General features: G+C 43.7%; 1 protein-coding gene across 1 annotated transcript in view; it reads right to left on the bottom strand.

Annotated features, from left to right (window-relative positions):
- Window positions 1-13,393, bottom strand: part of LOC139582574 (sodium/potassium/calcium exchanger 4-like) — a 50,250-nt gene that overhangs the window by 24,112 nt on the left and 12,745 nt on the right. The window contains exons 3-6 of the mRNA XM_071412699.1: window positions 5,112-5,188; window positions 2,349-2,423; window positions 1,958-2,042; window positions 1,324-1,427 (exon numbers count right to left, since the gene is read on the bottom strand). Of these exons, the coding sequence (XP_071268800.1) occupies window positions 1,324-1,427; window positions 1,958-2,042; window positions 2,349-2,423; window positions 5,112-5,188 (341 nt within the window). The remainder of the gene's footprint in view (window positions 1-1,323; window positions 1,428-1,957; window positions 2,043-2,348; window positions 2,424-5,111; window positions 5,189-13,393) is intronic.

Below are 13,393 nucleotides of genomic sequence, written 5' to 3' on the forward strand. Positions count from 1 at the left end.
AGTAAAACGAGTCCTATATCAACATAACCTGAAAGGCCGCTCAGCAAGGAAGAAGCCACTGCTCCAAAACCGCCATAAAAAGCCAGACTACGGTTTGCAACTGCACATGGGGTCAAAGATCGTACTTTTTGGAGAAATGTCCTCTTGTCTGATGAAACCAAAATAGAAATGTTTGGCCATAATGACCATTGTTATGTTTGGAGGAAAAAGGGGGAGGCTTGCAAGCCAAAGAATACGATCCCAACCGTGAAGCACGGGGGTGGCAGCATTATGTTGTGGGGGTGCTTTGCTGCAGGAGGGACTGGTGCACTTCACAAAATAGATGGCATCATGAGGAAGTAAAATTGTGGATATATTGAAGCAACATCTCAAGACATCAGTCAGGAAGTTAAAGCTTGGTCGCAAATGGTTCTTCCAAATAGACAATGACCCCAAGCATAATTCCAAAGTTGTGGCAAAATGGCTTAACGACAACAAAGTCAAGGTATTGGAGTGGCCATCACAAAGCCCTGACCTCAATCCTATAGAAAATGTGGGCAGAACTGAAAAAGCGTGTGCGAGCAAGGAGGCCTTCAAACCTGACAGTTACACAAGCTCTGTCAGGAGGAATGGGCCAAAATGCACCCAACTTATTGTGGGAAGGTTGTGGAAGGCTACCCGAAACGTTTGACCCAAGTGAAACAATTTAAAGGCATTGCTACCAAATACTAATTGAGTGTATGTAAACTTTTGACCCACTGGGAATGTGATGAAAGAAATAAAAGCTGAAATAAATAATTCTCTCTATCATTCTGACATTTCACATTCTGAAAATAAAGTGATGACCCTAACTAATAACAGGGAATCTTTACTAGGAATAAATGTCAGGAATTGTGGAAAAACTGAGTTTAAATGTATTTGGCTAAGGTGTATGTAAACTTCAGAGAAATACGGTATTTGTTTATTTTTAATACATTTGCAAAAATGTCAAAATAAATCTGTTTTCACTTTGTCATTATGGAGTATTGTGTGCCGATTGCTGATGATTTTACATTGTTTTAATGGGTCTGAATACTTTCTGAAGGCTCTGTAATCCTATTCATTATCATCTAAAAAAGGCAAAACTGATCCTAGATCAGCACTCCTGCTCTTTCTGAACACGGGCCCAGAAATATGCTTTCCAAGACAAACATCAACAGTCAACAGGACATGGTTCACCTTAGGGGAACTCAATCTTCCCATTTATTTCTCAGCCCATCAGTGATCCAAACGCAAATGCTGCACTAAACGAGACCTGCACGCACACATACGTACAAAGAAACACACACAGAAACACAAACACACCTGTCCGGCGAAGATTCCGCACACACCGATGATGCACAGGATATTGAAGACGGCTGAGCCAACGATTGTCCCCACCCCCACGTCACCGTGGGTGATGAAGACACCTGCACAGAGGGAGGGAGCCAACCACAATCAGCCCTGACAACAGCCATCTGGGAGAGAGTGTGTGTGTGTGTGTAGGTGTGTTTTTTATATTTGGATATATTGGTGTGTGTGTGTTGGTTAAACTCTGGTGAGCAGACACACGTAGTGTCTGTCAGAAGACTGTGGGATGCGATGATTAAGTCACTGTTTTCCGGTACGCAGGTTTTTTTAGACACTGATCATTTGGACAAATCAGTTTCCCAGGAGTTGACATCTTTCACATTTCAGAAGGGGGAGGGGACGTTTGGTTCATGCTTTGTCTGAAAGTTTACGTTTAGGGGAGGGGGGGGGGGGGGGGGGTGGAGACTTCTCTAGTATGGTTAGTATTTTATCCCATACCTCTCTCCACAGAACATAATCCTGCATCTGACGCAATTACACAAGATTTTACTTCTGGGTATCAGAGATTGTGTCGATGTGAGTGTGAGTATACCGGTGTGTGTGTGTGTGTGTGTGTGTGTGTGTGTGGTGGTGGTGTGTCATATCTTACCAATGACAGAGGCAAACAGCTCTGGAGCAGAACTCCCAGCTGCCATAAAAGTGGCTCCGGCAACATCCTCACTTAGGTCTAGTTTCTGACGGACAGAAAGAGACGAGAGAGGAGACCAGAGTGCTTACTCAAGGTGAGCTTCCAAAAATCTTTGCAATTAAAATGTGGCACTTCACACCCAAATCAATCATAGAATAGAGAAGAACTTCATTAGGAATATTTGATTCAGTTCTCAAAGAATATTGATTAGTGAAAGTATTAGTTGAGAAGTAAAGTGCCAACCTAGCTACTATGTTAGCAGAAAACCGTGTTCAGAACATAAGGCCTAATCTCTCTGACCACTTTCACCAGATTGTGTTCCTAACAAGGGTGGGGGAAAACTGTCCCTCACCTCACAGATCTTCTCCAGTGATGTCACAAAGTAGTCGTCACAGATTATAGCCAGGGCCAGGAACATATAGAGGGCCTGCGGAGAGACGGGAGAGAAGTCAGGGTGTGTGTGCGAGCATACGTGTCAAACATTAACTCAGCAGAAATTGGCTGAACTGATAGGAAACTTGGCAGATCAAAAAAGGAATGAAGGAAGGTGAAGGATGAACCTAGAGAGCACTATCGACCAATCCCAAAATGGTCCCCTAGCACATAGCTGCTAGGTATGATGTAGATCTGAGAGGATTAGAAACATCTAGGATTACATACATAAGGTAATAAATGTGGGGAACATTCTACCTGACATATCTGAAGAAGGAACTGCTACTACCAGGTAGAATGATAGCCATCTGATCTGGGATTGATACAATCACTTTGAAAATTGTTTGTATATGTCATTGCTTAGACATTAACTGAAGTGCATACTGCATAATATCCCCCTAGCCTGGTCCCAGATCTATTTGTGCTGTATAGCCAACTATTATATAATTTATGCCAAATAACCATAGCAGTTGGCAAGACAGCACAAAGAGATGTGAGCAGGCAATTGTTCCTTAGCATTGTGGGTGAGAAGAAAAAAAACTATTCTATTTCAGTACAGCTGACGTGATAGATATATAAATTATAGATCAAGACTGACATCACTGGATCCAGAGGGTGCTGTGCTCCAACCCAGCCACAGGGGGCACTGTAGGACCAGCAAATAATTGGCTCCAATTTACCATTAGTCCTCTCATCTCACCCTCATAGCATTACATTAAATGAATCAAGATTCTTCTTAAACTTCACACCTATTACATGTGAGATTTATTTTATTTATTTATACAGCTAAGTCGATTAAGAACACATTCATATTTACAATGAAGACCTGTAAAATTGAGGAAAGGTTCCTAGACCAGGGCTGAACCCAGCGGGACAGAACCCCTAGACCAGGGCTGAACCCAGCGGGACAGAACCCCTAGACCAGGGCTGAACCCAGCGGGACAGAACCCCTAGACCGGGGCTGAACCCAGCGGGACAGAACCCCTAGACCGGGGCTGAACCCAGCGGGACAGAACCCCTAGACCGGGGCTGAACCCAGCGGGACAGGACCCCTAGACCGGGGCTGAATCCAGCTGGACAGAACCCCTAGACCGGGGCTGAACCCAGCTGGACAGAACCCCTAGACCAAGGCTGAACCCAGCAGAGCAAACCCCTAGACCAGGGCTGAACCCAGCGGGACAGAACCCCTAGACCAGGGCTGAACCCAGCGGGACAGAACCCCTAGACCAGGGCTGAACCCAGCGGGACAGAACCCCTAGACCAGGGCTGAACCCAGCGGGACAGAACCCCTAGACCAGGGCTGAACCCAGCGGGACAGAACCCCTAGACCAGGGCTGAACCCAGCGGGACAGAACCCCTAGACCAGGGCTGAACCCAGCGGGACAGAACCCCTAGACCAGGGCTGAACCCAGCGGGACAGAACCCCTAGACCAGGGCTGAACCCAGCGGGACAGAACCCCTAGACCAGGGCTGAACCCAGCGGGACAGAACCCCTAGACCAGGGCTGAACCCAGCAGGACAGAACCCCTAGACCAGGGCTGAACACAGCGGGACAGAACCCAGCAGGACAGGGTTTGCTGTTAGTGAGGATACAGAAGGGGGCAGGAGCCCCTGCTTTGGGTTAAATTAGTGTGAGATCAAGCTGGTGTGGTGGAGAACGGAGACGAGGTATGCCAGTCCATTCAATGGGTGGCCTAATTAAAAACACATTTTGACCAAAGGGTAAAATAAATCAAATTGGGGTGACAATCAGTGGAGGCCAGACAAAAAAAGCTGTCAAATATCAGGAAAATAGCATCGCTTCCAGAGCATATAAAACAATACAGCTAAAATACACATGACATGTAGTATTTTCAGATTTTAGTGTACGCTTTTACATATTAATGCAAAATTCCTGTTATTTTTCAAAGATGTCTCACAAAAACAAGGACACAGTAACTCTGTGAAATGTCAGAGCACTGAGCATACCACAAGCTTTGTATTTTCAAAGCCGTTTACATTTAATTCAGTTTGTGTCATGTTAATTTGGCTTTTTGAGACCACCACGCGTAAAAACCTCAAGTCGCTGCGAGAAAGCACACCGCTCGGTCAACAGAGCTCAGTGTGTATTATGGGATGCATTAGGTTACGAAATCAAACTTTTAGACATAATGTTAATGATATGGTTGAGACAGACCCCCTGAACGATTCACAACATGAACAATCATATTTGTCTTTGTAAAATGAATTTTAGAACAGAAGTGAAATGTCATCACCAAAGTGCATTTTTCACCCACTCTGGGCAGTGTGAGTTGCCACCCTACCCTTACTGCCCTACCCCCAGACACCGCTTGATAATACTGGGCGGTACCAGACGTTTCTTACCCACTGAAACCGAGGAGATCACTTGACCCCTTAAATATTTTCAATTTTCAGGATAAAAAAATACAAGATATAAAACATAATTAATGTGAAGATATTGAATTAAGCCATCAGTACCCCCGCAAATATTTGTGGTGAAAACTCCAGCCATCATTCTAAGACCAAGGTCTGGGTGGAGTCATTCCCATATTACTTACACCTTTCATACCGGGGCAATCAAGAAGTCAACCAACTAGGACTAGTGACGAGAGGTTGATTTTGGACTGGACCAGTGATGAAAGCATCATAATTAGTAATAGATGCATTCAAAGAGCTGCCTTACCGCCACTATGTGCAGCAGGACGGCCCCACTCTTGCGCTCGTTGTTGGTGAAAAGGTCTTCAGGGAACTCCTTGATCGCTGAGGAGAGAAAACATCACCGCATGTCAGTAATGTGACTGATGTGCCGGATGAGGTCACCTTGTGACGTGGTGGTGGCACTGACCAAGAGGTTTGTAAGACTTTGAAAATGTTCCAGTCAACTCCGAAACACATTACTTAATTTCTGTGGTGACGTGATTGACAAAGAGGTTTGTAAAGACAATGCGTGTACAATACATGTCAACTCCAAAACACGACTTCATTTCTGTTTGCATTATGTCACCAATGGACCCATCCTCATCGCCTAAAATAATGACTGAGGTAATTCTCATAGGGCATGAACTGGTTTGTGTGTTCAGTAGGGAGAAACCGTTCAGAAACAGAGATATACTACCTGAACTTGTCCAATATGAAACCCTTGTTTTCCATTGCAAACATTTCAAAGAGCTTTCTTTACAGTGTGCCCTACTGAACACGGCCCTGATAGAGTGCAAGGAAGCTAGGTGGCGACACAGACACAATGCTCATTCACCATCTCTAAACCTGGCCAGAAGCCCATGAAAAAACACCAGAAGCCCTTTAAAACCTGGCCAGAACACAGGTTGACCCCTGACTCTACTGACCCCTGTACTGCCCAAAAACGTGGTCACTCTGCTGAGCATCTGGCCACAGCAGGGAGCAACAGACTGGCCATCCATGGGACCCAGCTAGTGTCTGGAGTAGGAATGTTGTGTCCACCAGAGGTCAGATTTACACCCACCTGCATGTACCTTCTCTTCCCATTACTTCCATCATGTAGAATAATGTCACAGGGAATCACCATACCAGACCATGAAGTTATATGATCCTAGATTGTCCAAACGCCACCATAGGCTACATGTAGATCAGCTCTCCTGCATTTGCACATGGCTTGATACAATAGTCTGTGGAAAGCGTTTAACACAAACGAAACAATCATGCATTACCGTTCAAATAGCCAGCAGAAGTTCTAAGCACAGATTCATACAGAGTATGCACCAATAACCTACATATGATCTTCTGCGGCATATCGACTAACGAAATGGCAGTGATCACCTGAGACCCTATACCAGTGCACCTGTCCCACACCTAGTGCAATACACCATCTATATACGTTAGACGGCGCTCTGACTGATTTACTAACCCAAGTTCTAAATCCTCCTTGGCAACACTGCTTTGGCCCAACTCTTCCAAGGGATATCATATGATATTACAGTAGCCTATGACATCCCTTCCCCCAGTAGACATGCAGGTAGGGACGAGGAAAGAGAGAGTTTAAATGTCAGATCGGGGATTCCCGTCGGTCGCTGTCCATGGAGCTTAATCTCCGCTAGCAGCATGAATTGTTTATATTAGCGCAGTGTCGGTCCTTTGCCACGTGACAAAGTCCCCACACAGAAATGTCTGAGAGTCCTCCCGAGTTCGGATGCTGCATGTCACAACAGATAGTCAACAAAGGCAATATGTGAAATTCAGTGCGGAAAAATATTACACCATTGACCAGATTTTGCCCATTGTATTTATGAAGGCAGTCAATGTGGCGAAAGCTTCGTGTAGGCGAAAGCTTCGTGTACTGTTCTGGAGATCACAGGTGCAATAAATTAAAACGACAGCTGCGCACGAGGCGGCTTTGTACTTGAGAGGCATTATGTAACATTAATAGCCCAATTCGGGAAATACCACAGGCATCATTAACTTGACTCATTTGGCAATGACGACTACAAAGCTTAGAGGAATCAAATAGAGCTGCCATCCAAGTAAATAACATACGTTCCCCCTAGAGTGGCTTTAACCCGCTCCCTGTACAGTCCACGTTTGCCAGTCACGTCTTCCAATGCCGACTGGTTTGTTCTGTGAGTCAATCAATAATTGAATGGCTCTACCAGCCATCACCATCTCTCCCTCTTTGTAGTTAATGGCACAATCCCTTGGTGCCACGATACAATCAGGTCTGGCTGTGCGCGTGGTATAAATAGGTACAATAGCAAAAAAAGTACTTAGAGGACGCGACCGGAGCTAGCGGAGGGAGGGGGTCGCCTCTCGCTCACCGCGTTGAACCGGACACCGTCTGCGCAGGGTTTGCCTGTGTCCTTTCCTGCGGAGGTCAGTCCAGACACGAACATGCTTCAACAGCCCTTTGCCACACGGGGATATGCGGGGAGTTCGCTAGGCTACTGCTACAGCAGACAGAAAGGGGAGCAGCCCTTAGGAGGGCGCGTGCTGCTTGATTAAATGACGCGTCTCAAACCTGGCCCAAGAATAGCATCATATAGACTAGCTAGATTAATACCCTCACATAGGCCAAGGTTATTTATATGCTCGCTTTCTGCCAAATGTCTCGCTATTAATTGGAAGAACGTCATTATGCATCGATATATAGTTTTTCCGCCAGTGTTGATATTTAAACATTGGCAAACTGCGGTTTCTACATCCATTTTTAGACGTTTAAAATTAATATATACCCTTTGATTGTTGAATAATAAAACGTGTTTTACTTTTGTTTACAAACGTAGTTGTAAACAAACACTGTATAGCATGGTTAAAACTATCATTTTGATATGATGGTCAGTCCTTGCCTCCATAGCTCTGTCCATGAGTTTGAGAGGGGTTACATTTATCCAGCCCCATCCCTCAGCTGTTCACCAAATCAGTGGTTGGGTTGCCGATTTATTGTTCGAAATGCTGATTCACCCTTTTAAAAAAGGCGGCACACAAGTGGGATCCAGAGGTGACGGTAATTGCACTGCCAACCCGCTGCTGCGTCGTGCACGTTGTTGCAGTTTGTCAGTGTGAGGAAACCTTTTGGGGGATATCTTTTTGGAGTAGGCGATGTATCATTCAGTTTCAACCCGAGTCAACGTTGAAATAATGTTCTTGTTGGATTTAAAAATCAACATTCCTGAACATGGTAAGCACAAATTTAAAAAAAACTCAGGCTCTCACCCCCCTTCCCACGCATGCATAAGAGAGGTATATCTGTACCAGCTAAATGTGTAAAATGGACACTGCACCACTTTGATATGAATGTCAAGTGGCACACCATACATTAATGCATTGCCATAATGTAACTTCAAAATCACATGCAGTGATACACCTTGGCCCCGGTATAGACACTCAAGTTGTACAACTGATGTACGATGCATGACACAATGGTTGTGATCCAACGGAGAGTTTCCACAAAGTCTAAATTTATTATGGTTTAGAAAAACTATCATTTCTGTTATGAATCACATCTCGTGCCAAATGTGTTGCACATCAGTTGTACAACTTGAGTGTGTACAGGACCCTAATCCACAAAGTCATTCTAAAAGCATGCCAATGGGAATCAATTTCAACCAGAATACCTTTAGTTATGACAAAACAACGTACAAAGTAGTAGGCTAAGATACAGTCTGAGTGACATATTGCACACATGCAAGGTTAAAATAGTTTGGTGCCCTTAAATAATGCTAACTTCTATCATATTAGTTTCTGTGCCAACGATAGTAGCAGTGAATGCTGTCATAGCAGCTTTAAGTCACTTGAGCTGAGCCATCTGACTCAGCCAAAATACAATGTTAAAAATGATTTTATTTCCACCGATTATGACCTTTTTAAATGCCCAATTAGTATTTTAGTCAGTCTACAAAATGTGCATTCTATTAATATTGTTTTCCACAACGGCAGTTAGTGTAAACCGGTAATAATGTGTGGCATTAACAAGCTACATTTCGTACCACGTAAATACAGTGTGCTCAATGGACCTTGTGAAAAGGACAACAGCAGAATAACCTCCTTTGTCACATTGTTGTTGAATTTGTTTGGGATTGTTTCATTGGGAAGTCTAACTGGGAAGGCAGAGAGAAACGTCTATTAATAAATCACTGGATTTTCTGTTTGGACACCTGACGAGTGGCGGCTGCTTATGCAAGAAAATGCTGGCAACACTTTTGTTTATCCGTCTCCTCCACACCCACACACCACAGCCCCAGGAGTAATCTAAGTCCACAGAGCTCTGTTGGAGGGTTTACCAGCACAAGCCTTTGCCCTGCTAGTGCGAACCACTGACACACTGGTTGGTTAATGAGATTCTTATCCAATCATCTCCCGCAGATGATACCAGATCCTATAGGCCACAACTGTCTGGACATTAGGCCTGTGATCATAAGTAGCTCTAGTGCTCTCCTGGCCACATCTCTCTCTCTCACACTAAATACATTTGTTAAGCTTGGACTTGACATACAGATCTTCATATGTACTGGTACATCAACATGACTGGATAGGCTGTGTGTGTGTGTATATAGTACACAGATATGGTCTGCCATATTTAATGCATATTTAATGCATTTCATGTTCTTATCCGGGTGCACCTAGGGCTGTGGCGGTCACAAAATTGCATCAGCTGGTGATTGTCATGCAAATGACTGTTGGTCTCACGGTAATTGACCATTAATTAACAAACTCATTTAGCATCTTCTGGCTTCCACACAGCCACTGATGCAGACCTTTGGAACATCATGGATTTATGAGACATTTTAAAATGTCTCATAAATCCATGTGGTATAGCCTACACCTTCATAATAAATCCATTCTTTATTTTGGACAGGTCTAAAGCAACATGATATGAAGAAAATGTAGTCTATTTCAGAAGAACAGAATAGCATGCTCTGAGTTGTCATTATGTTAGGTCCTGATCTGGCTATGCCAAATGGCTGTGGGCTACACTAGTTCATTTAGCAGACAAGATTTGCTTAAAATTCCGTGGCATTATTTTATAGTATGAAGAATACAATTGAACAAAGCTGAATTGAATAGAAAGGATATTTTCTCTAAAGGATTTGAGGGAGCGCGCACATGCAGCTATTCTGTGTTGAGTTAAAACTTCTTAAGACTAGGGGGCGCAGTTTTCGCTTTTGGCTAAAAAGGCGTACCCATTTGAAACTGCCTATTTCTCAGCCCCCGAAACTAGAATATGCATATAATAGTCAGATTAGGATAGAAAACACTCTGAAGTTTCCAAAACTGTACATTTTTTGTCTGTGAGTTAAACAGAACTGGTATTGCAGGCTAAAACCTGAGGAAAATCCATCCAGGAAGAGGCCCTGTTTTTGTGACCTCTCTGTTCCCATGCATAGCTATTGCCCATTGAAAGGGATATCAACCAGACTTCTTTTTCTATGTCTTCCCTAAGGTGTCAACAGCCTTTAGACATAGTTTCAGGCTTTTATTTTGAAGAATGAACGTGAAAGGGCACATTGCGTAAGTGAATAGGTGGGGGCTCTGAGTGATTTTTACGCAAAAGTGAAAGGCAGCCATTGTTTCTCTCGGTCCTAGTGAAAAGCCAACTGTCCCGGTTGATATATTATCGAATAGATATTTGAAAAACACCCTGAAGATGGATTATAAACAACGTTTGACATGTTTCTGTGGACATTATGGATATAATTTGGAATGTTTTCCGCCGTTGTCGCGAACGCTCTTTCCGGTGGATTCCTGGGCATAACGCAGCAAACAAACGAACGGAGGTATTTGGATATAAAAAATATCTTTATGGAACAAAAGGAACATTTGCTGTCTAACTGGGAGTCTCGTGAGTGAAACCAAAGGTAAACGATTAATTTGATTGCTTTTCTGATTTGTGACCAAGTTACCTGACGCTAAGTGTTCTTATTGTTTTGTCGAGCGATCGATAAATTTACACAAATTCAAGTATTGCTTGCGCTGTAAAGCATCATTTCAAAATCTGAGACGACAGATGGATTAACAAAAGGCTAAGCTGTGTTTTGCAATATTGCACTTGTGATTTCATGAAATTATATTTTATTATATACCGTTCGCGCTAGGCTATGCTAGTCAGCGTCTCTGATGACAAATATCCCGGCTCCGGGATGGGGAGTCCAGAAAGGTTTTTAATTAACATAGAAATATGTACTCCTAGATGCTTAAGTTTGAGTTAATGTAACTTTAGTTCTACAAACGTTGGGCTATATGTTTTGATTTTTAATAATTTGTAAGGCTGCATGACGCGACTCTAATGATGATCATTTTTTAAAAGTATTTAATTCACAATTTGACAACCAATGTCTTGAATTTCCCGGCGGCATTGCCTTTGTGTGGCCGTAATGCACCCTAAAAAAAAAATCTATGACTTTTGCGACCAGTGGCCATTGTGCCCGGAGTGCTGCATTGTGCCCTTCTCCCTGAGTACTGCACACTCCGAAGCACCTCACATGGCTCTCCATCACGTGATTGGGTCTTTCTCACAGGCTACAAGCGAAGACCGATACATCGGGGACACAACTGCGTGCATTATTATCCAATTCCGAGGTGCATATTGAAGATACCCCATTGTACAAAAGTTGACCTATTCTAGTCTGTGTGAGAAATAAATATTCCAAACATAGTCTGGGACAGTTGTGGGATGCGATCGATCCCAAATGAATTAATAGGCTATTTATTCACATAAGCACAGCAATAAGCACATAGCAGTAGCTATAAGCAAATATTCAATTTCTGGGAAAACACCATTATCAAAAGTGACCTTAAATGCAATTATGCATGTAATGCTTTTACTATAAAAAGGTGCATTTTTATGGAGAAAATTAGCTTCCCCAAAATTGAAACTCACGTGCTGCTTATGTATACCAGTTGGGCTCTACACTTTGTAAAGTAGATGAATGTGCTTAATTTTAAAGAAGTTATTTGGCCACTTTCGTTGTGATACAAACCTTATCAAAACATATAGGCCAGGCTACTACATGAGTTGTGCGACTAAGATTTTAAAAAGCCAGTGAAAATATATAATTCACAAGTGATTGGCTAATATTGTCACCCATCAGACTTTTCTTAATTTAACCCTTCTGTTGTGTTCGTTTCTTGTTAATTAATTCTGTGTACCTGGTCCAAAATGACCACCCCGTTTTAGCTGATTATAAATCCATAATAATACATATATTATCACCAAAATCTATCGTCAAAATCTAAAGTAACAGTCAATGCAGCTGGTGGCCACACCAGATACTAAGTACTACAGTGCATCTCCTCCTCATGCACTGCACTAGATTTGCCAGTTCTTGCTGTGAGACGTTACCCCACTCTTCCACCAAGACACCTGCAAGTTCCTGGATATTTCTGGTGGGAATGGCCCTAGCCCTCACCCTCCGATCCAACAGGTCCCAGACGTGCTCAATGGGATTGAGATCCGAGCTCGTCACTGGCCATGGCAGAACACTGACATTCCTGTCTTGCAGGAAGTCACGCACAGAACGAGCAGCATGGCTGGGGGCATTGTCATGCTGGAGGGTCATGTCAGGATGAGCCTGCAGGAAGGGTACCACATGAGGGAGGAGGATGTCTTCCCTGTAACGCATAGCGTTGAGATTGCCTGCAATGACAACAAGCTGAGTCCGATGATGCTGTGAAACACCGCCTCAGACCGTGACGGACCCTCCACCTCGATCCCGCTCCAGAGTATAGGCCTCGGTGTAACGCTCATTCCTTCGATGATAAACGCGAATCCGACTATCACCCCTGGTGAGACAAAACTGCAACTCGTCAGGAAGAGCACAAGCCCGCAGTCCAATCTCTCTCAGCCTATTGCGGAGAGTCTGAGCACTGATGGAGGGATTGTGTGTTCCTGGTGTAACTCGGGCAGTTGTTGTTGCCATCCTGTACCTGTCCCGCAGGTGTGATGTTCGGATGTACCGATCCTGTGCAGGTGTTGTTACATGTGGTCTGCCACTGTGAGGACGATCAGCTGTCCATCCTGTCTCCCTGTAGCGCTGTCTTAGGCGTCTCACAGTACGGACATTGCAATTTATTGCCCTGGCCACATCTGCAGTCATCATGCCTTCTTGCAGCTTGCCTAAGGCACGTTCACACAGATGAGCAGGGACCCTGGGCATCTTTCTTTTGGTGTTTTTCAGAGTCAGTAGAAAGGCCTCTTTAGTGTCCTAAGTTTTCATAACTGTGACCTTAATTGCCTACCGTCTGTAAGCTGTTCGTGTCTTAACGACCAATCCACAGGTGCTTGTTCATTATTTGCTTATGGTTCATTGAACAAGCATGGGAAACAGTGTTTAAACACTTTACAATGAAGATCTGGGAAGTTATTTCGATTTTTACGAATTATCCTTAAAAGACAGGGTCCTGAGAAAGGGACGTTTCTTTTTTTGCTGAGTTTATTACATAAGATATGTGAAATTTGTTTTGATTTAGAATGGACCATTATCATGCACCCGTCTCGAA

Source organism: Salvelinus alpinus, chromosome 8 (assembly GCF_045679555.1).
Source record: "Salvelinus alpinus chromosome 8, SLU_Salpinus.1, whole genome shotgun sequence".
NCBI lineage: Eukaryota > Metazoa > Chordata > Actinopteri > Salmoniformes > Salmonidae > Salvelinus > Salvelinus alpinus.